This window comes from Carcharhinus amblyrhynchos, chromosome 30, assembly GCF_965287045.1.
Source record: "Carcharhinus amblyrhynchos chromosome 30, sCarAmb.v2.hapA, whole genome shotgun sequence".
Taxonomy (NCBI): domain Eukaryota; kingdom Metazoa; phylum Chordata; class Chondrichthyes; order Carcharhiniformes; family Carcharhinidae; genus Carcharhinus; species Carcharhinus amblyrhynchos.
The window spans coordinates 13165431-13192202 of record NC_137353.1 but is presented as its reverse complement, the minus strand read 5'-3'; the positions used below and the strand labels follow the sequence as shown (position 1 = coordinate 13192202).

Below are 26772 nucleotides of genomic sequence, written 5' to 3'. Positions count from 1 at the left end.
AGACTGTCCTGGGACTGAGGCCACACTGTTGGGGGGAATATTGAACAGACTGTCCTGGGACTGAGACCACACTGTTGGGGGGAATATTGAACAGACTGTCCTGGGACTGAGACCACACTGTTGGGGGGAATATTGAACAGACTGTCCTGGGACTGAGACCACACTGTTGGGGGGAATATTGAACAGACTGTCCTGGGACTGAGGCCACACTGTCAGGGGAATATTGAACAGACTGTCCTGGGACTGAGGCCACACTGTTGGGGGGGAATATTGAACAGACTGTCCTGGGACTGAGGCCACACTGTCGGGGGGAATATTGAACAGACTGTCCTGGGACTGAGGCCACACTGTCGGGGGGAATATTGAACAGACTGTCCTGGGACTGAGGCCACACTGTTGGGGGGAATATTGAACAGACTGTCCTGGGACTGAGACCACACTGTTGGGGGGAATATTGAACAGACTGTCCTGGGACTGAGGCCACACTGTCAGGGGGAATATTGAACAGACTGTCCTGGGACTGAGACCACACTGTTGGGGGGAATATTGAACAGACTGTCCTGGGACTGAGGCCACACTGTTGGGGGGAATATTGAACAGACTGTCCTGGGACTGAGGCCACACTGTTGGGGGGAATATTGAACAGACTGTCCTGGGACTGAGACCACACTGTTGGGGGGAATATTGAACAGACTGTCCTGGGACTGAGGCCACACTGTTGGGGGGAATATTGAACAGACTGTCCTGGGACTGAGGCCACACTGTTGGGGGGAATATTGAACAGACTGTCCTGGGACTGAGGCCACACTGTCGGGGGGAATATTGAACAGACTGTCCTGGGACTGAGACCACACTGTTGGGGGGAATATTGAACAGACTGTCCTGGGACTGAGGCCACACTGTCAGGGGGAATATTGAACAGACTGTCCTGGGACTGAGGCCACACTGTTGGGGGGAATATTGAACAGACTGTCCTGGGACTGAGGCCACACTGTTGGGGGGAATATTGAACAGACTGTCCTGGGACTGAGGCCACACTGTTGGGGGGAATATTGAACAGACTGTCCTGGGACTGAGGCCACACTGTTGGGGGGGAATATTGAACAGACTGTCCTGGGACTGAGGCCACACTGTTGGGGGGAATATTGAACAGACTGTCCTGGGGCTGAGGCCACACTGTTGTGGGGGAATATTGAACAGACTGTCCTGGGACTGAGGCCACACTGTCGGGGGGAATATTGAACAGACTGTCCTGGGACTGAGACCACACTGTTGGGGGGGAATATTGAACAGACTGTCCTGGGACTGAGGCCACACTGTTGGGGGGAATATTGAACAGACTGTCCTGGGACTGAGGCCACACTGTTGTGGGGAATATTGAACAGACTGTCCTGGGACTGAGGCCACACTGTTGGGGGGAATATTGAACAGACTGTCCTGGGACTGAGGCCACACTGTTGGGGGGAATATTGAACAGACTGTCCTGGGACTGAGGCCACACTGTTGGGGGGAATATTGAACAGACTGTCCTGGGACTGAGGCCACACTGTTGGGGGGAATATTGAACAGACTGTCCTGGGACTGAGGCCACACTGTTGGGGGGAATATTGAACAGACTGTCCTGGGACTGAGGCCACACTGTTGTGGGGAATATTGAACAGACTGTCCTGGGACTGAGGCCACACTGTTGGGGGGAATATTGAACAGACTGTCCTGGGACTGAGACCACACTGTTGGGGGGAATATTGAACAGACTGTCCTGGGACTGAGGCCACACTGTTGGGGGGGAATATTGAACAGACTGTCCTGGGACTGAGACCACACTGTTGGGGGGAATATTGAACAGACTGTCCTGGGACTGAGGCCACACTGTTGGGGGGAATATTGAACAGACTGTCCTGGGACTGAGGCCACACTGTTGGGGGGAATATTGAACAGACTGTCCTGGGACTGAGACCACACTGTTGGGGGGAATATTGAACAGACTGTCCTGGGGCTGAGGCCACACTGTTGTGGGGGAATATTGAACAGACTGTCCTGGGACTGAGGCCACACTGTTGGGGGGAATATTGAACAGACTGTCCTGGGACTGAGACCACACTGTTGGGGGGAATATTGAACAGACTGTCCTGGGACTGAGGCCACACTGTCAGGGGGAATATTGAACAGACTGTCCTGGGACTGAGGCCACACTGTTGGGGGGGAATATTGAACAGACTGTCCTGGGACTGAGGCCACACTGTTGGGGGGGAATATTGAACAGACTGTCCTGGGACTGAGGCCACACTGTTGGGGGGAATATTGAACAGACTGTCCTGGGGCTGAGACCACACTGTCGGGGGGAATATTGAACAGACTGTCCTGGGACTGAGGCCACACTGTTGGGGGGAATATTGAACAGACTGTCCTGGGACTGAGGCCACACTGTTGGGGGGAATATTGAACAGACTGTCCTGGGGCTGAGACCACACTGTCGGGGGGAATATTGAACAGACTGTCCTGGGACTGAGACCACACTGTTGGGGGGGAATATTGAACAGACTGTCCTGGGACTGAGGCCACACTGTTGGGGGGAATATTGAACAGACTGTCCTGGGACTGAGGCCACACTGTTGTGGGGAATATTGAACAGACTGTCCTGGGACTGAGGCCACACTGTTGGGGGGAATATTGAACAGACTGTCCTGGGACTGAGGCCACACTGTTGGGGGGAATATTGAACAGACTGTCCTGGGACTGAGGCCACACTGTTGGGGGGAATATTGAACAGACTGTCCTGGGACTGAGGCCACACTGTTGGGGGGAATATTGAACAGACTGTCCTGGGACTGAGGCCACACTGTTGGGGGGAATATTGAACAGACTGTCCTGGGACTGAGGCCACACTGTCAGGGGGAATTTACTACCTCCCACCCCATCCCTTTCACGCCAACTGCCATAACCATCTCTACCTCTGTTCTGTCATTCACACATTCTGATCTCTTAGGGCAGCACAGTAGCACAGTGATTTGCACTGCTGCTTCACAGCTCCAGGGTTCTGGGTTTGATTCTCGGCTCGGGTCACTGTCTGTGTGGAGTTTGCACATTCTCCTCGTGTCTGCATGGGTTTCCTCCCACAGTCCAAAAATGTGTGGGTTAGGTTGATTGGCCATGCTAAGAAATTGGCCCTTAGTGTCCAGGGATGCGTAGGTTCGAGGGATTAGTGGGTATAATAGGTGGGGATATGGGGATAGGGCCTGGGTGGGATTGTGTTCAGTGCAGACTTGATGGGCCGAAGGGCCTCTTTCTGCACTGTAGGGTTCTATGATTCTTTTAGCACGTCTCTCAGCCGTCTTTATCCTCATTTACAAAGAACAAGGACAAGGGAAATAACAGCATGGGAACAGGCCTTTTGGTTCTCCAAGCTTACAGCGACTATGCTGCCTGACTGAACTAGAACAGTCCCTTTCCAGTCCTGCATTCCCTTTGCCCAATTACAGCTCCCCCACCCTCATAGTATAAACCATTTCTGATTTTCTTTGCCTTTAGCTCTGAAGAAGGGTCATCCAGACCTGAAATGTTGGCTCTATTCTCTTTCCTCAGAGGCTATCAGACTTGCTGAGACTTTCCAACATTTTCTGTTTTTGTTTCCAATTCCAGCATCCGCGTCTGTTGCTTTTAATCAAATCAATCTGCTCTGCCTCAGATGGTGTTGAGCTTCTTGGGTATTCTGCTTCTCCCATCCAGATGGATGGTGAGTGTTTGATTATATACTGGCCTTTAAGGAGCCAGGAGAAAACAGAGTTTTCAGCCTCTGCCCTGCTTTTGTAGCGCAGTATTGTTGTGCTTAGTCCAATGAAAGTTCTGGTCAACAGTGACTATCCAAGTGCTGATGTTGAGGGACTTACAGTAGTTAGTAAGTAAGAAGTAGGTCCTGTTGAGATTCTCCTCAGTATATTGGCCAGGGCATTAATCCTTGTATTGTTTGTTTCAAGCTTGTGATGCTGGCAGATGGGGTCCGGACTGTGTGAACATCTGCGACTGCAAGAACAGTGATGGGAGCTGCAACAGTGTCACAGGGCAGTGTATCTGTGAGGCAGGCTTTACTGCTCAGCACTGTGATCAGAGTAAGTATCTTTTACAATTGGGAGACTGGTGCTCATTTAATGAACATTCCTTCACATCACCAGAGCAAACACCAGGAATGCAGATCTACTTCCCATGACTTTTGGTTTTCACAGATGGACCTTTGATTGGGAGCATGTTCCAGTTGGAGCATAAATGACCTTGTTAGTGTACCTGCAGGCAATGTGCAGAAGCTTAACAGGAGCAGTTTGTGCCGGGACGGCACGGTGGCACAATGGTTAGCACTGCTGCCTCACATGGTGCCATGGATCCAGGTTCGATACTTGGCCTGGGTCACTGTCTGTGTGGGTTTCCTCCAGGCGCACCAGTTTCCTTCCACAGTCCAAAAGACATGCTGGTTAGGTGCATTGGCCGTGCTAAATTCTCCTTCATTGTACCTGAACAGGCGCTGGAGTGTGGTGACTAGGGGATTTTCACAGTAACTTCATTGCAATGTTAAGATAAGCCTACTTGTGACTAATAAATAAACTTTATCCCTCATCCAACATCACAAAAACACCCTCACCTAAAATATCATTTATCTTCTAACACTTTCTGGGATCTTGCTGTCTGCAACTTGGATTGCCCAACATTACAACAGTAGTTCTGTGGCTGTAAGTCACTTCAAAGCAACCTGAGGTCATGAAAGATGCTTTGTGGACGCAACCTCATTGAGACATGTTAAATCCTCAAGGGTTTGACAGGGCAGATGCTGAGAGTTTGTTTTTCCTTGTGGGAGAGTCTTGGACCAGATGGGATAATTTCAGAGTAAGGGGCTACCCATTTAAAGGGCAGCAGTAGTTAGCACTGTTGGCTCACAGCGCCAGGGACCCAGGTTCAATTCCCAGCTTGGGTGACTGTCTGTGTGGAGTGTGCACGTTCTCCCCATGTCTGCGTGGGTTTCCTCCGGGTGCTCCAGTTCCCTCCCACACTCCAAACATTCTTCCTCCCACTGTCCAAAAGACGTGCTGGTTGGTGCATTGGCCATGCTAAATTCTTCCTCAGTGTACCTGAACAGGCGCTGGACTGTGGCGACTTGGGGATTTTCACAGAACTTAATTTGCAGTGTGAATGTAAGCCTACTTGTGACTAATAAGTAAAAAACATAAAACTTTAAAAATTTAAGACATATATGAAGAGGAATTTCTTCTCTCAGAGGGGAGTGATTCTGCGGAATCTGTTACCGCAGAGTGCTGTAGAGATTGTTCAAGACTGAGACAGACGCATTCTTAATCAGCAAAGGAATCGAGAGTTACGCGGATAAGTCGGGAAAGTGGAGTTGAGGATTATCACATCAGATCAGCCATTGAATGGTGGAACAGACTTGATGGGTCAAATGGCCTACTTCTGCTCTTTTGTCTTATGGTTTTATAGTCCTTATTAAGTTCCTTCTTTCTTACGGTATTTAGTATTTAAATATTTTGCCTAATAACAATAATCATAGAATCCTTACAGTGCAGAAGGAGATCATTCAGCCCATCGCATCTGCACCAACCACAATCCCACCCAGGCTCTATTCCCAAAACCCCACATATTTACGCTGCCAATCCCCTGACACTAAGATCAATTTATCATGGCCAATCACCCTAAGCCACACATCTTTGGACTGTGGGAGGGAACCGGAGCACCTGGAGGAAACCCACATAGACACAGGGAGAATGTGCAGTCTCCATACAGACAGTGACCTGAGGCCGGAATTGAACCCGGGTCCCTGGCTCTGTGAGGCAGCAGTGCTGACCGCTGTGCCACCGTGCCACCCAATCACTGAACTCCAAAAGTAATTAATTATTTGTGATATTTCCAGTGACATAATGAGGTGTTAAATTTAAATTGAAGTGTTACTGTAATAAAACACCACATTACACCAAACTGAATGCATTGCAAAATTTGCCAGAAATTGTATTGCAGAATTAGATTAATTTTACAGCATGGAAATGGACCTTCTATCCTGGTGTTTGCTCTCAATTCCCATCTTCCCTCATCTCACTGTGTTGATGTATCCTTCTATCTTTTTCTTCCTCATAAACTTATCCAATTTCCCCTTGAAATGCCTCTTTGCTATTCAGCTCGACCATTCCATGTGGTAGCAAGCTCCATGTTCTCACCATTCTTTGAGAAAAAGCTTTTCCTGAATTCCTCATTGGAATTCTTATGAGCCATCTTATATTTATGATTCCCTGGTTTTGGATTTTCCACAGATGGAAACCTTCTTTGCCGAGCATGTCCCATCATAAATGTAATGATTCCCTGTCAGGCCCCTGCCTCGTTTTCTCTATTATAGAGAAAAGACTTCTAGTGTGTTCCGTGTTGCCTGAGTAAAGGTAACTATGCTGTACTTGGAATTGCTGTAGAAATCTCACAGCACCAGGTTAAAGTCCAACAGGTTTATTTGGTATCACAAGCCACTAGCTTTCGGAGCACTGCCCCTTCATCAGGTGAGTGGAAGTTCTGTTCACAAACAGGGCATATAAAGACACAAATGCAATTCACAAAATAATGATTGGAATGCGAGTCTTTACAAGCAATCAAGTTTTAAAGGTACAGACAATGTGAGTGGAGAGAGGGTTATGCACAGGTTAAAGAGATGTGTATCGTCTCCAGCCAGCACAGCACAGATCTTGTCCAGGCAAGTCGTGGGGGTTACAGATAGTTTGACATGAACACAAGATCCCGGTTGAGGCCATCCTTATGTGTGCAGAACTTGGCTATCAGTCTCTGCTCAGCGACTGTGCGCTGCCGTGTATCGTGAAGGCCGTCTTGAGAATGCCTACAGAATTGCTGTCATATCTTTGTGGTTGTGCTCTGATCTGGTTAATCACAATCTATCTGTGATGTTGGGCTGTTTTTCTTATCAAAATCATAGTTCGAGTATAAAATAGTCCACATCTGGGAGAGATTTAGTGTGCGCTTGGTCCCAGTGAGCTTGTTTGGCCCAGCACTGTGGCACATAAAGGTACATCTTTCGATGCCAAATTCAATAGAAAGCAAGTCAAGTGGTGAAAGAGGAAGACTAATGAAAATCTTTTCAACTGTAGCACTTTAAATACTGAACTTCCTCCAGAGCTTTCAAAGTGCTGATAAATATCGCCAAACATCTGCAAAACTGGATTCCAAAGATGAATGCTAAAAATAATAATTAATTTTGGTATATAGGGACTTTGTGTGTGCAGAGAAGGAGCCCCTAGGTCAGTCACTAAGTGAAATAAGGTTGCCTACGTATCATAATTGTTTTTATTTTCAGTTGTAAGTGATGACCGTGGGGATGGAATGGGAAATTGAGATGCAGTTGTAGACTCCTGTTTAACTAACAATTAGATTGATGAATCACATCCGTGCAGTAATGGTTTGATTTAAGTTTAGCAGCAGTCAGATAGCAATTGGTACAACTGAGTGACTTCCTACGCCATTTGAGAGTCAACCACGTTGCTGTGGCTCTGGAGTCACATGTAGGCCAGATCGAGTAAGGACAGCAGATTTCCTTCTCTAAAAGACATTAGTGAACCAGATGGAATTTTCCGACAATATCATAGAATCCCTACAGTACAGAAGGAGGACATTCAGCCCACTGCATCTGCACTGACCACAATCCCACCCAGACCCTATTCGCACAACCCCACGCATTTTGCCCAACTAATCCCCCTGATGCAAATGGACAATTTAGCATGGCCAATCAACCCATCCTGCACATCTTTGGACTGTGGGAGGAAACTGGAGCACCCGGAGGAAACCCACACAGACATGGGAGAACTCCACACAAACAGTGACCCAAGGCTGGAATTGAACCTGGGACCCTGGTGCTGTGAGGCAGCGGTGTTAACCACTGTGCCACCGTGCCACCCTATGTTTCATAGTTATCATTAAACTCTTAATTCCAGATATATTTTATTGAATTCAAATTCCACCATCTGCCATGGCGGGATTCGAACCCAGGTCCCAGAATATTATCTGGATTTCTGGATTAAGAGTCAAGCAATAATATCGCTAGACCATTGCCTCCCCCAAGAAACTTGACACCATCCAGAACAAAGCAGCACACTTGATTGGCACCACATCTACAAACATTCAGTCTCTCCGCTACTGACACCCAGTAGCAGCAGAATGTACTATCTACAAGATGCACTGCAGCAATTCATCCAAGATCCTTAGACAGCACCTTCCAAACCCACGACCACTTGCATCTAGAAGGACAAGGGCAGCAGATATATGGGAACACCACCACGTGCAGGTTCGCCTCCAAGCCACTCACCGTCCTGACTTGGAAATATATCGCTGCTCCTTCACAGTTGCTGGTCAAAATCCTGGAATTCCCTTCCTAAGGGTATTGTGAGTCAACCCACAGCATGTGGACTGCAGCAATTCAAGAAGGCAGCTCACCACCACCTTCTCAAGGGCAACTAGGGATGGGCAATAAATGCTGGCCTAGCCAGTGATGCCCATGTCCCACGAATGAATAAAAGAAAAAAATCCAAACTCAGGAGTTCTTGTTCGTTCACAAAGAGAGATGAGAGGAGCTTTTAATGGGATGCCAGTACAAGAGTGAAGCACCACAGATACTGGAAACCTGAAATAGAAACAGAAAGTGCTGCAAATACTCAGCAGGTCTGACAGTGTCTGTAGGGGGTGGAGTGCCTGGAGGAGGAGCGGGGTGGTGGGTGGTGCGCGGTGGACCATGCAAAGGTCTGTTGACCTCGGGCGGGATTTTCCGCTTTTGGGGCGAGCACAGCCCTGCTCTCTGTTTCTCTCCTCATGGATGCTGCCAGACAGGCTAAGTGTTTCAGCATTTTCTGTGTTCATGATGCAGGATACTAATGTTGGAACACCAACAAACATGGGTGAAAACTGAGACCCATTGTACAGCTCAGGAATAAAAGAAGTTGACTATTTATAGTTTCTGTCATGACTTCAGGACATCTCAATGCAGTGTTTTCAGTCAATGAAGTACTTTTTGAAATGCATTTAATGTTTTCTAGACAAATATGAAAGCCTGTTTGTGCGCTGCAAACTTCCACAAACACCAGATGAGTTGGATAACCAAATATTTTGTTGGCATTTATTGAGGGGTGAATATTGGAAGACCTTTCTGCCCTGGTTTCCATTGCGCCATGTTAACCTTGAACAGCAAAGGGGGCTGAAGTTTAACATCTCATCCATACGACAGGATCTTCCATAATAGAAGGCTGCTCCATCTCTGTAGGGTTAGCCTGCATATGTGCTGAGGTCTCTGAAAAAGGTGCTATGTAACTTGGCCAAAGCTAACACATAATGGAGAAGCGAGATTACAATGTTAGGTCCAGCCTCAATTTAATGGCAGGGGCTGGGATCTCTCACTCATCTTCCAATGACGCCTGGGTGGATATATTAAAATTTAAAGAAATGTGTCATCCTACATCAATTCTTTAATTTCACCAGTAGGAACATCAGATACAGTGAACATAGAGTGGTGTACTCAGCGGGCTTAACTATTTCTCCTGTTTGTGTTCTTCAGATAGTAACAAACATTGCATCATGCTTTCCACTCCTGCAACCATCCTCCCACACCTTCTCCAGGGAATGTGTATATTGGAGACTGCATATCCCTCATAGTTATCATGAGCCTAAAGACAGAAACTCAATTGGAACGCCACAAAATGTGTTCCAATTCCACTAAATTTAAACATCTCAGCAGATGCCTCTGTCCCAGCGTAACCCCAGTTGCATTATCTCCATTCCCAGCCCTAACCCGATTACAGAGTCTCCAGTTTAATCCGCACCTGCTTACGGTGTCTCAGGCTCATAACCCGGCTACATTGCTTTGATTGGGCCTAGCCCCAACTTGGTTACAGTGCCTCAGGCCTGATCTTAACCTGGTTACAGTGCCTCAGGCCTGATCTTAACCTGGTTACAGTGCCTCAGGTCTGATCTTAACCTGGTTACAGTGCCTCAGGCCTGATCTTAACCTGGTTACAGTGCCTCAGGTCTGATCTTAACCTGGTTACAGTGCCTCAGGCCTGATCTTAACCTGGTTACAGTGCTACAGGCCTAGTCCTAACCTGATTGCAATGTCTCAGGCCTATTGCATCACCAGAGTTTCCGCGAAGCTGTGTGAATGTGTGGTCACACAGCGTCCTGAAAAGCGATACCACAAGGGCCTTGTTCTTTGAAATGCCACAGGAGCATTGTCACCAAAAAAATTTCAAGGGACGGCGCAGTGAAAAGCCAGACCACGCACAGCGAATGTTAAAAGGAGTATTGGCCCAAACCCAGTTACAGCACCTCAGGCCTTTTCTCTTTTCTCAGAGTGTCCTGAAGGTAGTTATGGAGCAGGTTGTCGATCCCGATGTCAGTGTGACAATGGAGCTGCTTGTGATCACGTGAGTGGAGCCTGTAACTGTACAGCTGGCTGGCTCGGAACCTTCTGTGAAAGAGGTACGTTGCATTTTGACTGTTTTTTTTCAGATGCAGTGATTGCAAATGGAGATATGTGAATGTTGCAGGGGCAAAGTAATTAAAAGCAAAAAGCTTTTACTTATGGGCGACACAATGACACAGTGGTTAGCAATGCAGCCTCACAGCGCAAGGACCCAGGTTCAATTACAGCCTTGGGTCACTGTCTGTGTGAAGTCTGCACCTTCTCCACGTGTCTGCGTGGGTTTCCTCTGGGTGCTCCAGTTTTCTCCCACACTTCAAAGATGTGCAGGTTAGGTAGATTGGCCATGTTCAATTGCCCCTTAGTGTCAGGGGGATTATAGAGGATTGAATCATCGAATCACTACAGTGCAGAAGGAGGCTATTCAGCCCATTGAGTCTGCACCGACAATAATCCCATCCAGGCCCCATCCCCACAACCCTACATATTTACCCTATTAATCCCCCTGACAGCACTCTAAAACTAAGGAGCGATTTAGCATGGCCTGTCAACCTAACCTGTACATTTATGGACTGTGGGAGGAAACCAGAGCACCTGGAGGAAACCCAGGATTAGCAGGGTAAATACGTGGCGTTATGTTGATAGGGTCTGGGTGGGATTGTTGTCAATGCAGGCTCAGTGGGCCGATTGGCATCCTTCTGCACTGAAGGGATTCTATAATCGCACCCTGCCTTTTGTGAATGGGGCATTTGGAATACAAACTGTCACGTCTCAATTCAGTAGACTGGGTTAAAAAGTTCCTTACGTTTCCCTGGACCCTGATACAATATGAACGGACTGAGTGCTGATCTGCTAAATGTTTATTCCCCAGCGTGCCCAGATGGGTTTTATGGCATGGAGTGTCGGCAGATGTGTCATTGCCACAACGGTGGACAGTGTAATCATGTGACAGGATCCTGTTCATGCCTTCCTGGATGGGTTGGATTGAGCTGCAATCAGTGTGAGTTCACCAAACTCTGGTTTCTGCACGTTTATCTTATTCAAAACCTTGTATAGGACAGGACTTTCTGTCCATGAGCCTTGCTCTCTCTTACCATCTTCTTTTGTCACGTGTACCTTTCCATTAACATTTCCCATTATAGTTGCTATGTCAACATTTTCTGTTTAATTGTGCCATGTCACGCTGTGGAACAAGTGCTGGTAAATGGGACGAGCTCTGGTGTTTTCTTGCACATCGGTACAGACTCAATGGGCCAATGGGCCTCTTCTACACCATATGATCCTTTAATTCTAATATAGTTAAACACTCTGTCCATTTTGGGTTTTTTTAAATTCATTCATGGGACATGGGTGTTGCCGGCATTTATTGTCCATCTCTAGTTGCCGAGGGCATTTGAGAGTCAGCCACATTGCTGTGGCTCTGGAGTCACATGTAGGCCAGACCAGGTAAGGATGGCAGATTTCCTTCCCTAAAGGACATTAGTGAATCAGGTGGTTCTTTCTGACAATCGACATCGGTTTCATGGTAAATTCCAGATATTTTGTATTGAATTCAAATTCCACCACCTACCGTGGCGGGATTCGAAGCTGGGTCTCCAGAACATTAGCCGAGTTTCTGGATCAGTAGTCTAGTGATAATACCACTAGGCCATCACCTCCTCCTCTATAGACCATGTTTCTGAAATCCTTTTCCTGGCTGCAATGTAGTCATCCACTGGTATTGAGGATGCCACAGCAAATTTATCCATTTTATTCTGCCTTTGTTCACGTCTTCCTTTGCTGTCAGTTTTTGATTGTTGCCCTGTTTCTCCGATCCAAAGTAGCAAGTTCTCACCATGCCAGTAATATCAGTGTGTTTTGACTCCAATAGTATTGGATTGATTGGCAGGTAGGAACTGGTCATTAATTAGTCTTTCTGACTGATCCTAAATTCATATCTTCGTCCAGTTTTGTCCTCTCAAGAATGATTCTTATTAATGTCCAGCTACAGGAATGCTCAATATCCCTTCCGGTCTGTCATTCTACAGATGCAGGCCTAAACAGTGAGTTGTTAACAGGCTATTTCAGTGTGAGGACATGACTGACAGGCTGAGTCCTGACCTCACCCCATGTCCCTGCCTGATTGGAAGGAGACCCCAGTTATCCTGGAAAAAGTATGAGGAAATTTCAGAGGGCAGTTCAGAATCAGAAAATGTGAAACTGATTCACTCGCAGACCCTGACTGAATGATCAGGACGGCAGATTTCCTTCTCCAAATGAGATCAGTGAACCACTCGAGTTTTTATACCAACCTGACAAATTTGTGCTCACTTTTACAGATACCACCACTTTTTTTGGGCGGCATAGTGCCACAGTGACACAGTGGTTAGCACTGCTGCCTCACGGCGCCAGGGACCCAGGTTCGATTCCCAGTTTGGGTCACTGTATGAATCTGCATGTTCTCCCCGTATCTGTGTGGGTTTCCTCCGGGTGCTCCGGTTTTCTCCCACACTCCAAAGATGTGTAGGTTAGGTTGATGGGCCATGCTAAATTGCCTCTTAGTATCAGGGGGACTGGCTAGGGTAAATGCATGGGGATAGGGCCTGGGTAGGATTGTGGTCAGTGCAGACTCAATGGGCCGAATGGCCTCCTTCTGCACTGTAGGATTCAATGATTTCTAGATTTTAGGATTCAAATCATCAAGCTACCAAGGTGCATTCAAACTTCCTTTCTCTGGATTACCAAGAGCTCAGTAACATAAATATTATACAACCCCCTATAGCACTCTACTGGGGTATATTCAATTTGAATCACCCCACCATTGACTGTTATGCTTTCTGTTGTTGAGGCCCTGAGCAACGGGATTCCCTCCCTCAAGCTCTGCCTCAGCAAACCTTTGTTCAACTGTCCTAATATCTCCTTTGGTGTCAAATTCTGTCTGGTGATCAATCCTGGGGAATGCCTGTGGGATATTTTTATTATGTTAAAGGTGCTGTGTGAAATTTTGAGTTGTTGGTAAGCTAAGCTAAGGTTTTGTGCATTCAGAGAAGATCCTTATTCTCTGCCCTTTATGTTTTTTTTCCGGTTGGTGCAGCGTGCCAGGGGCAAACATTTGGGGAGAACTGCAGCCAGTCTTGTCATTGTAACAATGGTGCCCGCTGTGATCACGTGACCGGTCAGTGTAGCTGTGCTCCTGGCTGGACAGGAACCACATGCCAGACAGGTATGTCCTGCCTTATACTAAATCCACGTGGCCACCACTCTGTAAAATGGGTCATAAAAAACAGGCATAATGCAGGAAAGGAAACTTGTTTTCTGAGGTTTTCTCTGTGGCCTGCTATACAGGCTGTATATTACGGAGGGAGGGTTCTAACCAGTCTGTGTCAGAGTTGTCTATATATGTGTCAGTTTCAGTCGGCTTCATAGTTCAATAAGAGATGCCCTGTGACCAGGAGCCAATCACAACTAATTGGCTATAAAGTTCCACAGCTTCTCTAAGAAAGACTCTTCTCTGAGGACCCACATCTCTTCTTCTCCCCTTCCCTTTGTCCCCTTACCTGCCTTCTCCCTGTCCATCTCCCTCTTCCCCATTCTTTCCTTCTCTTCCCTCTCCTCACTCCTGTTTCCCCATCACTGACTTCCCTGCCTCCTCCTCTTCTCAATCTTCATTCTCTCTCGCCTCCCCCCCATGTCATCCTATCCCATCACCCACCCCTTGCTGCTAGTACATGTGTGATGACCCTTCAGGAAAGCAGCAACAGGAATTGGCAATTCGACACTCAAACCCCATTGGTCGCATGTAACTCACTGCAATTTTCAAAGACTTCAACTCTCACCTGCACGTGGTGGGAGAATTTCATAATTTACATTTTTTTAATTCATTTGTGGGACATAGGTGTCGCTGACTGGGCCAGCAATTACTGGCAATCCCTAGTTGCTCTTGAACTGAGTGGCTTGCTAGCCCATTTCAGAGGGCAGTTGATAATCAGCCACATTGCTGTGGCTCTGGAGTCACATGTAGGCCAGACCGGATAAGGACGGCAAATTTCCTTCCCTAAAGGACACTAGTGAATCAGATGAGTTTTTCTGACAATTGACACTGGTTTCATGGTAGATTCAGATATTTTTTATTGAATTCAAATTCCACCATCCTCCGTGGTGGGATTTGAACCCCGGTCCCCAGAATATTAGCTGAGTTTCTGGACTAATAGCCTAGTGATAATACCACTAGGCCAATGCCTCCCCTTGAATTGCACATCAGTTGTGACCAATTTTGGCACCTAACTGTGTCCATTTCCTGAATGTTGTTGTGTGGGGCCCGTGGTGTTCTTGGATTGTTTGGAGAATTCACCAGTGCTTAGTTTGGTGTGCAGCACCTTGAAGACAAACACAACATCCCGATCTAAATGCCACTGTTTGAATTTCCCAGCATGTTCGGCTGGTTTCTATGGCGCTGGCTGCTTACAAAGATGCATCTGTCGAAATGGCGGAACGTGTGATCACGTGACTGGTCACTGCACATGCCTAGAAGGGTGGACAGGAGTGGCATGCGAGCTGGGTAAGTACTGAAAATTAACAAGCTCTACAGGTTTGGGCTTGCCTGTCAATTTTTTATGAGGTCGTTGAAGTCTCTGAGTGAATATAAGAAGAATGACAGATTTGCAGTTTTATGGTACCAAAATGAAATGTCATCCATATGAAATGTTTCAACTCCAGTTCTCTTCCTGCACCTAGTGGTGCATTAAGGCAGATGTTTGTCTGTGTCCATAGCTAGTTATTCCTGGAACATGTCACTAGCCTGTCACCCGAGGCTTACTGCTTGAGGGGTGCCACCCCATATCAAAAGTGGTTGACTAGAAATCTCACCCACTCTTACCATCAGCCATTGGCATGCTTGGAAAGATTTACAGGTTGATATTCAACCATCTTACGAACATATCTTTCTTGGCCATTGAGTCCGAAGGTGGGACTTGAACTTGAAGCTTCTGGCTCAAAAGCAGGGTGGGGGGGAGGAACAGGGGTGCTACCCACTGCTCCACAGGACCTCCTCGCATGAAATGTAATCACAATTATCATGTAGCAGCAATTTCCAATGGGCTGATGGTCAGATAGTCTGTTTGTGGTGATTCTGTTTAGAATCATAGAATCCTACAGTGCAGAAGGAGGCCATTCAGTCCATCGAGTCTGCACCTACCACAATACCACCTAGGCCCTATCCCCTTAACTCCATGCATTTACTCTAGCTAGTCCCCCTGATACTAAGGGGCAATTTAGCATGGCCAATTCACCTAACCCGCACATCTTTGGAATGTGGGAAGAAATCGGAGCACCCGGAGGAAACCCACGCAGACACAGGGAGAGCATGAAAACTCCACACTGACAGTGACCTAAGCTGGGAATTGAACTTGGGTCCCTAGTGCTGTGAGGCAGCAGTGCTAACCACTGTGCCAACGCGCTGTCCCTGTTTGGTCAGGATACTGAAAATAACTCATTTAATCTTTGGATAGTACCAAGGGATCTTTTGCACACCTGGGGCAGCACGGTGGCACAGTGGTTAGCATTAATGCCTCACAGCATCAGGGGCCTGGGTTTGATTCCCAGCTTGGGTCACTGTCTGTTGGAGTCTGCATGTTCACCCCATGCCTCTGTGGTTTTCCCCCTGATGCTCCAGTTTCCTCCCACAGCCCGAAAGACGTGCTGGTTAGGTAGATTGACCATGCTAAATTCACCCTCAGTGTACCTGAACAGGTACCGGAGTGTGGTGACTGGGGGATTTTCATAGTAACTTCACTGCAGTGTTAACGTAAGCCAATTTGTGACACCAATAAATAAATTTAAAGCTTTAATTTGCCTTGAAAAGGCTCAGATTACAGAATTAAGTTCTGGGTTTAAGAATTGGACTGATTTATGCTTATCGCCCCCAGTGTCTGACTAGCTTATCAATATCAGATAACCTGCTCTTGTTTTCAACAGAGTGTACCCCAGGAAAGTACGGATTGGACTGTCAACAACTGTGTGACTGTCTAAACGGGGGGCTGTGCAATCGGCAGAGTGGTCAATGTACCTGCCGTCCAGGATGGATAGGTGACAAATGTGAAATCTGTGAGTAAAAATACACTGTCTTCAACCAGAGAGGGCATTTGTTAATGCCTTCCACTGCGGGTGTACCTACATCACCCAGACTGCAGTGGCTCAAGAAGGCAGCTCATCACCACCTTCTCAAAGGCAGTTCGGGATGGGCAATAAATGCTGGCCTAGCCACCAAAAGCCCACAACTGAATAAATAAAGAAGTTCCACCAGCCGATCATTGCTTCACTCATTCTGAGGCTGTGGGCACCGTTAGCAAGACTGGCATTTATTGGTCATCCCTACTTCCCTCGCAGAAGGTGACTGTGGGCTTCCTTCTTCTTTGTGATGGTTTGGTACAATTGTGAATGGTGTGCTAGATAACTTCAGAGAGTGGTTAAGAGTCAACCATTTTGGTGCAGGCATGATGGGCCAAATGGCCTCCTGCTGCTCCGTAACAATTCTGTGATTCTGTCAGACCAGGTAAGGGTGACAGGGTCTCCTTCCCCGCAGGAGATTAGTGATCAAGCTGGATTTTCATAACATGGTCATTTTTACTGACCGTGCTTTCAGGAAACTGCTTTCCTGAGATTGGAACTTACGTTTCATGGGTAACTTTTTCCAATAATTCTAACCACAACACTATCATTTCATAAACAGGCCTTCTGAATTCATCAACGACTTGTGTGATTTTAAAAATTAATGAAATTTATTACTAATCCTGCCTTTCTTTATGCTGTAGGCGTCAGTGCTCCCAGTCTTTTCTCTCATCGCTCCTGCACTCTTTCCCTCTTCCCGATATATTTATTGTGTTAAAGTCAGGATTATTGTACCATCAACAGTTCTTTACTCAGTTTTTATCCGTACCTCCAAACGTTATGCCATCTCATTTCACGCAGTCTTTGCTTTTTCTGCAGCCTATAAAACCCAAGCTTTGTATTACCTCACCTTTACCACTTTACTGATGTAGAATTTACAGCACAGAAACAGGCCATTCAGCCCAAATGTGGTTTATGCTAATGTTTATACTTCATATGAGCCTTTTCAATTCTGATGACCTCTTCCCACCTCTCTCCGTATCCCTGTATTCCCACCTCTCTTGTATACACATAGAAACTAGAAGCAGGAGTAGGCCATTTGGCCACTTGAGTCTGCTCATTCATTTTGATTGTGTCTGATCATCAGATTCAATATCCTGATCCCCTCCTTCCTCCTGTATCCCTTAATCCCTTTAGCCCCAAGAGCTATATCTAATTTCTTCTTGAAATCAGACAACATTTTGGCCTCAACTATTTTCTGCGATAGTGATTTCCACACATTCACCATCCTCTGGATGAAGAAATTTCTCCTCACCTCAGTTCTAAAAGGTTTACCCTTTATCCTCCAACTATGACCCCTAGTTCTGGATTCCCCCACCACTGGGAACATTCTTTCTGAATCTACCCTGTGTAACCCTGTTGGAATTTTATATGAGATCCCCTCTCTTTCTTCTAAACTCCAGTGAATATAATCCTAACCGACTTAGTCGCTCCTCATATGACAGATTTGCCATTCCAGGAATCAGCCTGGTAGATCTTCGCTGTACCCCCACTATATCCTTCCTCAGATAAGGACACCAAAACTGCACACAATACTCCAGGTGTGGCCTCACCAATGCCCTATACATCAAGTATCGCCTTAGATGCATCAGTGCAGCCTGCCTCAATCATTCTATGTAGCTTCACATTCTCACCATTTTCTGTATAACAGAATCTCCTCAATACTCCATTAAGTCTGTGGCTGTTTTACATCTAAACCCCTTGTTCTGGCTTACTCACAGTGGAGCAGTTTCTTCACATCCCTTCTCTCAAATCCCTTCATAATTTAAAAAAAACCTCATTCATGTTTCCTCTTCTTTTCTAGAAACAAGAGCTCAGGTAGATATCAGTCAGGTTTTATTGGGTATGTGGTTGTCCATCAATCACAATGTAGATCATTAAATAGTACATTCCATTCTGTCCAATTGTTTCATATCAATGCTTATGTTCAACACAAGCCTCCTCCCACTTTTCTTCTTCTCACTGATCAGCCTATTCTAATCCTTTATTCCTCATGCACTTGTCTAATTTTACCACAAGAGCAATTTGCCTCAATCATTCTATGTGGTAGCATGTTTATTTTGTTCATTCATGGCGCATGGGCATTGCTGGCTGGCCAACATCTACTGCCCATCCCTTGGAGGGCAGTTGAGAGCCAATCACATTGTTGTGGCTCTGGAGTCAGGATAGGCCAGACCAGGTAAGGACGGCAGATTTCCTTTCCTGAAGGATATTAGTGAACCAGATGGGTTTTTCTGACAATTGACGATGGTTTCATGGTCATCGGTAGATTCTTAATTCTGGATATGTTTTATGGAATTCAAATTCCACCAGCTGTTCCACATGGTTAAAGATGATTCTCCTGAATTCCTTATTAAGTTATTTAGTGATTGTTATTTTAAGGTCCCTAGCTTTAGGCTCCCCAACAACCACCATCTGTCTGTTGTTGTGACTGCCCTCTGACCCTAACCCCTATCTGTTTCTCTGTGTGATAGCTTGCCCTGAGGGTACCTATGGAGAGCGCTGTGAGGAACATTGCGACTGTGAGCACGGATCATTGTGCCATCATGTGACAGGAAGCTGCCAATGCACCAAGGGATGGAGAGGGAGACGGTGTGAGAAAGGTCAGGGAAGTGGTTTCTGTGAGAATCATGTCCCAGAATTTCATAAACAGCCTTACAGCCTTGATTTTAAAACTCCTACCATCATTTCACTGTGCCGCTCATAAGCCTGGGCATTATAATGGTGATGTGGTGCCAAGGATGGGAGTGGGTTTGAGAAGTGGATTGGTTACTTTGTCTTCATGACTGTTTTCTGCTCTGACAATATCTCATATTCTGTAGAATCAGGAATGTGCTGTTGTTACATCTCCCACTGCCCCCTTCTCTAATGAGGACTTTGTATCTATCAAACTTCTTACTGTTACAGTTCAGATTTTACCATCATCTCACCGACCAACATTTTTAACTGGTGATGTTCCCATTTAGGTGGCAGCTTCCAAAATCAAACTGAATCGGTGGCACAGTGCTTAGCATTGCTGCCTCACAGCACCAGAGACTTGGGTTCAATTCCGGCCTCTGATGACTGTCGATATGGAGTTTGCACATTCTCCCCGTGTCTGCGTGGGTTTCCTCCAGGTGGTCCGGTTTCCTCCCACACCCCAAAGATGTGCAGGTTAGGTGGATTGGCCATGCTAAATTGCGCCTTGTGTCCAAGGATGTGTAAGTTAGAGGGGTTAGCAGGGTTAGCATGGGGTTATGGGGATAGGGCCTGGGTAAGATTCTCTGTCAGACAGTCAGTGCAGACTCGATGGGCCAAATGGCTTCCCGCAGTGTAGCGATTCTGTGTAATAATAATAAATCTATGTGACTCACAATCAATGTCATTTTTCATCACAGTGCACAAGTTAGGATGCCCTAACTAACACTTCATCCCCAATTGCAGTAATACACGTACTGGAGAAATACCACTTCAAGCTCCTGTCACCTCCAAAAGGTGGAAATCAACTCCCCCTCTAATTGATGGCAACAGGTTAAAACTACTGGGTACAGTTTATTTATAGCAGAAAGAATACAGAGAAGCTAAAGGAGCCAGTGAGGATTGAAAGTAGCATCAGATGAAAACGGCTGAACTAGAATTGGTCTAGATGAAATTCATGTATTATTTTCCCAATCAATGCTTCTTACAGTCGCTTCTTCGCAAACTCTTGAAAATATTGTTTCCAATGGTACCTAAGATGGAAACGCTTCATCACCTTACCCCTATTAGCCCCTGCTATATGTTGATAGAGATATTGAGACTTTGACCTAGAGTTACAAGGGTGTCTTTCTGAGAAATAAATGCATAACTTCCAAAGATGTCCACAACGAATAAACATTACATCAAACCATTTACTAATGATTCAGGAAACAAGCCTCATCTGTATTACACTCATATGTTTCCAACAACCTCTCAACCTCACCTTGCCAACTCAAGTTTTGGGATTCGGTTGCCAACATGGCAACCGAATCCCAATATACCAAGCAGAGTTCTCCAGTTGTGAGTCTGATGAAGCCGCAAAGCAAAGGGTTATTATTCCAAGTACAGCTAGGTTCAGCTTTTCATTTCATCCTGTTACTGGAACTATCGGAAATCACCTAAGTTAAAAGCAGAGTTTAATTTGTTTTTCAGCTCTCTCAATTTTACCTCATTGGTTTGAGTGACAGGGTTTAAACAGCCAAGCACAGTGTCACCTGTCCGTTAGGTTAATGATTTGTTATTACTGTAAGCTGCTCAGAAACTGCTATTGTTCCAGGCTGTAGGGTATTTGAACTGTATAATAAATTTCATGGAACAAAATCATTTGCCCAACTGATCTTAGAATCATAGAATTTCTACAGTGCAGAAGGAGGCTATTTGGCCCATTGAATCTGTACTGACTACAATCCCACCCAGGCTTATTCCTGTAATGCCACATACTCACCCCACTAATCCACCTAGCACTAAGGGGCAATTTACCATGGCCAATCCACCTAAGCTGCACATCTTTGGACTGTGGGTGGAACCGGAGCACCCAGAGAATTATCTTGACTTAGACTTTTATCCAGATAACTGGATTTTTTTATTCCTCATGTATGCAAACTCTATGATTTACTATTAGGGTTGTTGCTGATTCTAATCCTCATTTTATTTTCTCCTCCAGCTTGCTTGCCTAGTTACTATGGTGACAATTGTGTGCAGCGTTGTAACTGTTCCCCCAACACTCCCTGCAACCATGTGACGGGTGAATGCGGCTGCCCTCCAGGGTTTATGGGCAATGGCTGCGAACAGAGTAAGTTTTCCACAACCTTTGCCTTTATCCTGGAGCTATTCAGGAAAACAGCCATTAATAAAATTGTTGGAAAAACTGAAATTAAGCTGATTCATGTCTGGAAGGGAAACACTAGGTTAACCTTCGAGCTGTGACCTTACATCACGGTCCAACTATTTCTCGTGCAAATGTAAGAGAGACTGGCATTGGTTAATACCCCAACCCAGTTCACCTCACATTATTTAGCGGTGTTGTGACTGTTATGTAAGACACACACAACAGTAAAATGATCTGCTTTTGGTCATTACGGGTGGCAGAGTGGCACAGTGGTTAGCACTGCTGCCTCACAGCGCCAAGGACCCAGATTCGATTCCAGCCTTGGGTCACTGTCTGTGGAGAGTTTGCCCGTTCTCCCTGTGTCTGTGCAGGTTTCCTCCGGGTGCTCAGGTTTCCTCCCACACTCCAGGTTTCCTCCCACACTCCAAAGACGCGCAGGTTAGGTTGATTGACCTAAATTGTCCCTTAGTGTCAGGGGGATTAGGAGGGTAAATACGTGGGGTTACAGGGTTAGGGCCTGAGTGGGATTGTTGTTGGTGCAGGCTCGATGGGCCGAATGGCCTCCTTCTGCACTGTAGATTCTATGAAACACTATTGATCAGGATACTGAGAAAACTCTCTGCCCATCTTCAATTATGGAACACAGAGAGACTCAGCTGAAATACGGCAGTGTTGCACGGATGAGCCACTGGGTCCTGGAGCAGGGCTTGAACCCACGACCTTCTACTCAACTTGCATTTATATACCGCTGCCTTTACTGTTGTAAAACATTCATGTGAGGGTAAGGAGACAAATGTTTATGCCTAGTTAGGCATGATGGCACAGTAGTTAGTGCTGCTGCCTCACAGCGCCAGGGACCTGGGTTCGATTTCTGGCTTGATTCACTGTCTGTGTGGAGTTTGCACATTCTCCCCATGTCTGCGTGGGTTTCCTCCACGTGCTCCGGATTCCCCACACAGTCTGAAAGACGTGCTGGTTAGGGTGCATTGACACAAACAGACGTCGGACTGTAGCAACTAGGGGAAATTCACAGTAACTTCATTGCAGTGTTAATGTAACCCTTATTTGTGACTAATAAATGAACTTTAAAAACTTTAATTAGGACAAGTGACCAAAAGCTTGATCAAGGAGCACCCAGTGCCACAGTTACAATTGGCAGCAGTTACAGCGTGAATATTGGGTTGCAGGAACAGCCTTGAGGTTTATGGTTGAAAGACCAACCGGATTTGTTGACCTGTCTTTTCCATGCTGACTGGACTGGTTGGGCCTTTCCAGCACCTTCCGTCTTTCCAACAACTGCAGCTTTTATTTCCTTCTGGGGGTCCCGTGGCTCGTCTCTCCAGTTAACTTTTCCATTTCTTGCCTCCTTCCTTAGCCTGCCTGCCGGGTACTTACGGACAGAACTGTAACCAGGTATGCCAGTGTTCAGCTCAGAACCAACAGTGCCACCCAGTCAGCGGGGAATGTGTCTGTGCACCCGGTTACCATGGAGACGGCTGTAACCTGAGTGAGTTTTGCTCAATTTGATTGTATGATTTGGAAAGGGTCACTGTATCCTCAACATCAGTCAAAATAAACTAGAGAGAGAGACACCAAGAGATCTTCTTGAATTGTTCGGTGGGTAAATGTGCTACCTGAACAGTGTGTGACATTGTGTTCATTCCCTGATTTGATTATGATTTGATTTGAATTATTATTATCATATGTGTTTGTATACAGTGAAAAGTATTGTTTCTTGCGTGCTATACAAATAAAGCATACTGCTCATAGTGAAGGAAACGAGAGAATGCAGAATGTAGTGTTACAGTCATAGCTAGGGTGTAGAGAAAGATCAACTTAATGCAAAGTAGGTCCATTCAAAAGCCTGATAGCAGCAGGGAAGAAACTGTTCTTGAGTCGGTTAGTACATGACCTCAGACTTTTGAATCTTTTTCCTGATGGAAGAAGGTGGAAGGGAGAATGTGCGGGGTGCGTGGGGCCCTTAATTATACTGGCTGCTTTGCTGAAGTAGCGGGAAGTGTAGACAAAGTCAGTGGATGGGAGGCTGGTTTATGTGATGGCTATCTGTTGATCTCATTAGCAATGATAAAGGAAAGATAGGAACTTGCATTTTTATAGCACCTTACACATCCTCGGGACATCTCTAAGATGTTTGCAGCCAATGAGGTACTTTTTTGACATGTTTCAGTACAGGGACCATAGTTTGCACACAGCAAGATTCCACAAATAGCAAGGTGCCAAAAAACATGAAAGAGTATTGGAAGCAAAAGGGAATTGGGTGAATATTTTAGAAGATATTGCACGGTTCTGGAGAATGGGCAAGGCAGAGTGGGACTAACAAACAACCCTCACAAAGAACTCATACAGCCACGATGGACAGAATGGCCTCTTGTGCTGCATCGTTCAATGATTCTGTGAGGGCCATTGATTGTAAATGCTGTTTAAAAACCTGCCTAATTTTTCAGGTTTCCCCAGTTCTCCCCTTGGGCAGCTTCAGGCTGTCCATTACACTAGGTTTCAGGCCTCCTAAACAGGCTCCTTCAGATTAGGGGCTGGCTCTTCCTCAGGGCTAATCGAAGAATCAGACAGCACAGTGTCTGGGGAAGAGAATTCCTTATCAGAGTACTTCGGGCAAGAAATACTTTGCCTCTGCCTTAAATGCCTAGACGAGACAATGCTAAAGAAGAATTGAACCCTTGAGGGTGGAGCCCAGAATGATAGAGGGTGATGGGGGAATGTGCACTAAGTATAATGTGAACTCCCAGCAGAGGCAGACAGATACCCAGAGTGTCCGGTGACGTGATGCCCTGTTTCTCCTCTAACGCTCCAGGATGTCCAGATGGGAGGTACGGATCCAACTGCGCCCAAGCGTGCCGCTGCCTGAATGGAGGCCGGTGTGAGACAGTGACTGGGACGTGTGTCTGTCCGCCTGGGTATATCGGAGCTGACTGCAATCAAAGTAAGTGAACCGAGGTGACTCTGCTCTTGAAGGGAGCGACATTGGAGGGAGGGGCTGATTTACCACTTTGTGTTACGTTCCAACCCTCAGCTGAACTGAGAATCAAATCAATAAGGCAAAATCACTCTCCATTCATCCTGTGTTCCCACTGATGAAAACAGAATCCACGTCAGGTTTTGAATAAGAGGTTGGTAAATCTTTGAAAAAGCAAAACGTGGAGAAGGTGAAGGTGATTGGAGCTAAGTAAACACCTCTTGCAGAGAGTGAAGGTGAGCATAGTGGGCTGAATGGCATCCACCCTTGCCATAAATCTGCTCGTTTCTATCTGGTTTATAGAGAAACTGGGTTACATCAGGTTAATGGGCAGCACGGTAGCACAGTGGTTAGCACAGCTGCCTCACAGCGCCAGGGACCTAGGTTCAATTCCGGCCTCGAGTGACTGTGTGGAGTTTGCACATTCTCCCTGTGTCTGCGTGGGTTTCCTCCAGGTGCTCCGGTTTCCTCCCACAGTCCAAAGATGTACAGAGTACATTGATTGGCCATGCTAAATTGTCCCTTGGTGTCAAGGATATTAGGAGGGTAAGTATATGGGGTTACGTGCTAGTGCAGGCTCAATGGGCCGAATTGCCTCCTTCTGTACTGTATGGATTCTATAATGCTGCACCTCTTTACTCCCTACAGCCTGTCCAGCTGGTCACTATGGAATGGACTGCGCAGTGGCCTGTTCTTGTGGAGAAGGTGCAAAGTGTGACCATGTGACTGGAAAATGCATCTGCCCACCAGGCAGGACTGGTTTTCAATGCCAGCATGGTGAGTAAGTTGGGCAATGGGCACTTGCCATTTGACAGACTGCAGAGTGGGTAATGCCAATGTATGACCAACCACCCAATTTGGCATCAGACTGGGGTTGGGCCATTTGTGGAGTTAACGACTGCTCAGAGCTCAATCCCAAGATTTGAAGCCATGTTTTGAACGTATGCCAGCAGTTACACCACGTGTTCATACATGTGCATGCCGGTCCACCAATAGGGTCACGTATGCACATTCAGCGCCACCCATGGAATCGGGCTGTGTGTGAGCAGGTCTGTCCTGTGCGTTATTCAAGTGTGAGGCCTCCAGGCTGTTATTGCCTTCGAAGGGAGCGGAATATATACTGGTTTGTTGTTCAATGGGGAAAATTATTAATGATCCAGTGTGCCTTGGAACATCCAAACATCCCCCACCAGTAAAATTGTAACAGATGATCACCAGCCTTTAGAATGTCCAGATGAGCCACAGAAGAGTGACACCAACACTTGATCTAATCACAGCTGGTCAGTTGTAGAATCCATGCAGTCCAGAAGGAGGCCATTTGGCCCATCAAGCCTGCATCAACCACAATCCCAAACAGGCTGTATCCCTGTAACTCCATGTACTTACCCTGCTAATCCTCTGACACCAGGGTCAATTTAGCATGGCCACTCAACCTAACCTACACATCTTTGGACTGTGGGAGGAAACTGGAGCACCCGGAGGAGACCCACGGTGCAAACATGCGCACGCTCCACACAGACAGTCACCCGAGGCTGGAATTGCCTGGGACTGTGAAGTAGCAGTGTTAACCATTGTGCCAGCGTGCCACCCTTAGGTCCTAAAAGGTGAATTGAAACCTGAATGAGTTCTCAGCTCTAGCCTCGGAACTCTGTGTTGCCATGTGCTGTTGGAATTTCCTTGGTAATGGTATCACTATCTTGTCTGTGCAGTGTGCCCCAAGGGCAGGTATGGAGAGGGATGCCGGTATGACTGCAGGTGCAGCAATGGAGGATCTTGCAACCCGGCCAATGGCTCCTGTTCCTGTGGCCTGGGCTGGACGGGACCCCAGTGTGGACAGGGTGAGTGCTTTACACATTCAACACAAGCCTGGAAACACTCACCAGGAAAAGCTTCACCTAAATTTGAGGACAACTCCTGAAGCCTCCCTATGCAAAAACTGAAGTTGAAATTTGGGGTTAAACTTGATGAGGAATCAACTCTAAACTGAAATTAATTATTCTAATATTCAGTGCACAGAACTCTTTGAGGATTTTCTTATCAGCAGTAGTTATGTTGCCAACCCTCCAGGATTGCCCTGGAGACTCCAGAATTAAAAAATTAAGCTCCTGCGAGATCCCAAGAGAAAAAACAAGAAATTTAAACTTTTTAAAATATCTTTTGAACACTTTGTTAATTGTAAAAAAAAGGAGGTTGTGAATATAGGTTGTTTAATCGAGTGGAGTTCTTGGAGGTCACATGATGAAACCTTCAGGAATATGACCAGAGTTGGCAATCTGGTTTAGGTTTTTTTTTGCTCTGTCAGCTGTTAATTTTCCAGCTCTGTGCTTTTCACTGGCTGTAAACATGTGTTTAAAGTTGGTT

At 46.3% G+C, this 26772-nt stretch overlaps 1 protein-coding gene across 1 annotated transcript in view; it reads left to right on the top strand.

Moving 5' to 3' along the window:
* Window positions 1-26772, top strand: part of LOC145360025 (uncharacterized) — a 185596-nt gene that overhangs the window by 142306 nt on the left and 16518 nt on the right. The window contains exons 18-29 of the mRNA XM_080214923.1: window positions 3975-4106; window positions 10381-10509; window positions 11322-11450; window positions 13524-13652; window positions 14859-14987; window positions 16403-16531; window positions 19069-19197; window positions 21255-21383; window positions 22795-22926; window positions 24250-24378; window positions 25060-25188; window positions 26121-26249. Coding sequence (XP_080071049.1) covers window positions 3975-4106; window positions 10381-10509; window positions 11322-11450; window positions 13524-13652; window positions 14859-14987; window positions 16403-16531; window positions 19069-19197; window positions 21255-21383; window positions 22795-22926; window positions 24250-24378; window positions 25060-25188; window positions 26121-26249 — 1554 coding nt within the window. The remainder of the gene's footprint in view (window positions 1-3974; window positions 4107-10380; window positions 10510-11321; window positions 11451-13523; window positions 13653-14858; window positions 14988-16402; window positions 16532-19068; window positions 19198-21254; window positions 21384-22794; window positions 22927-24249; window positions 24379-25059; window positions 25189-26120; window positions 26250-26772) is intronic.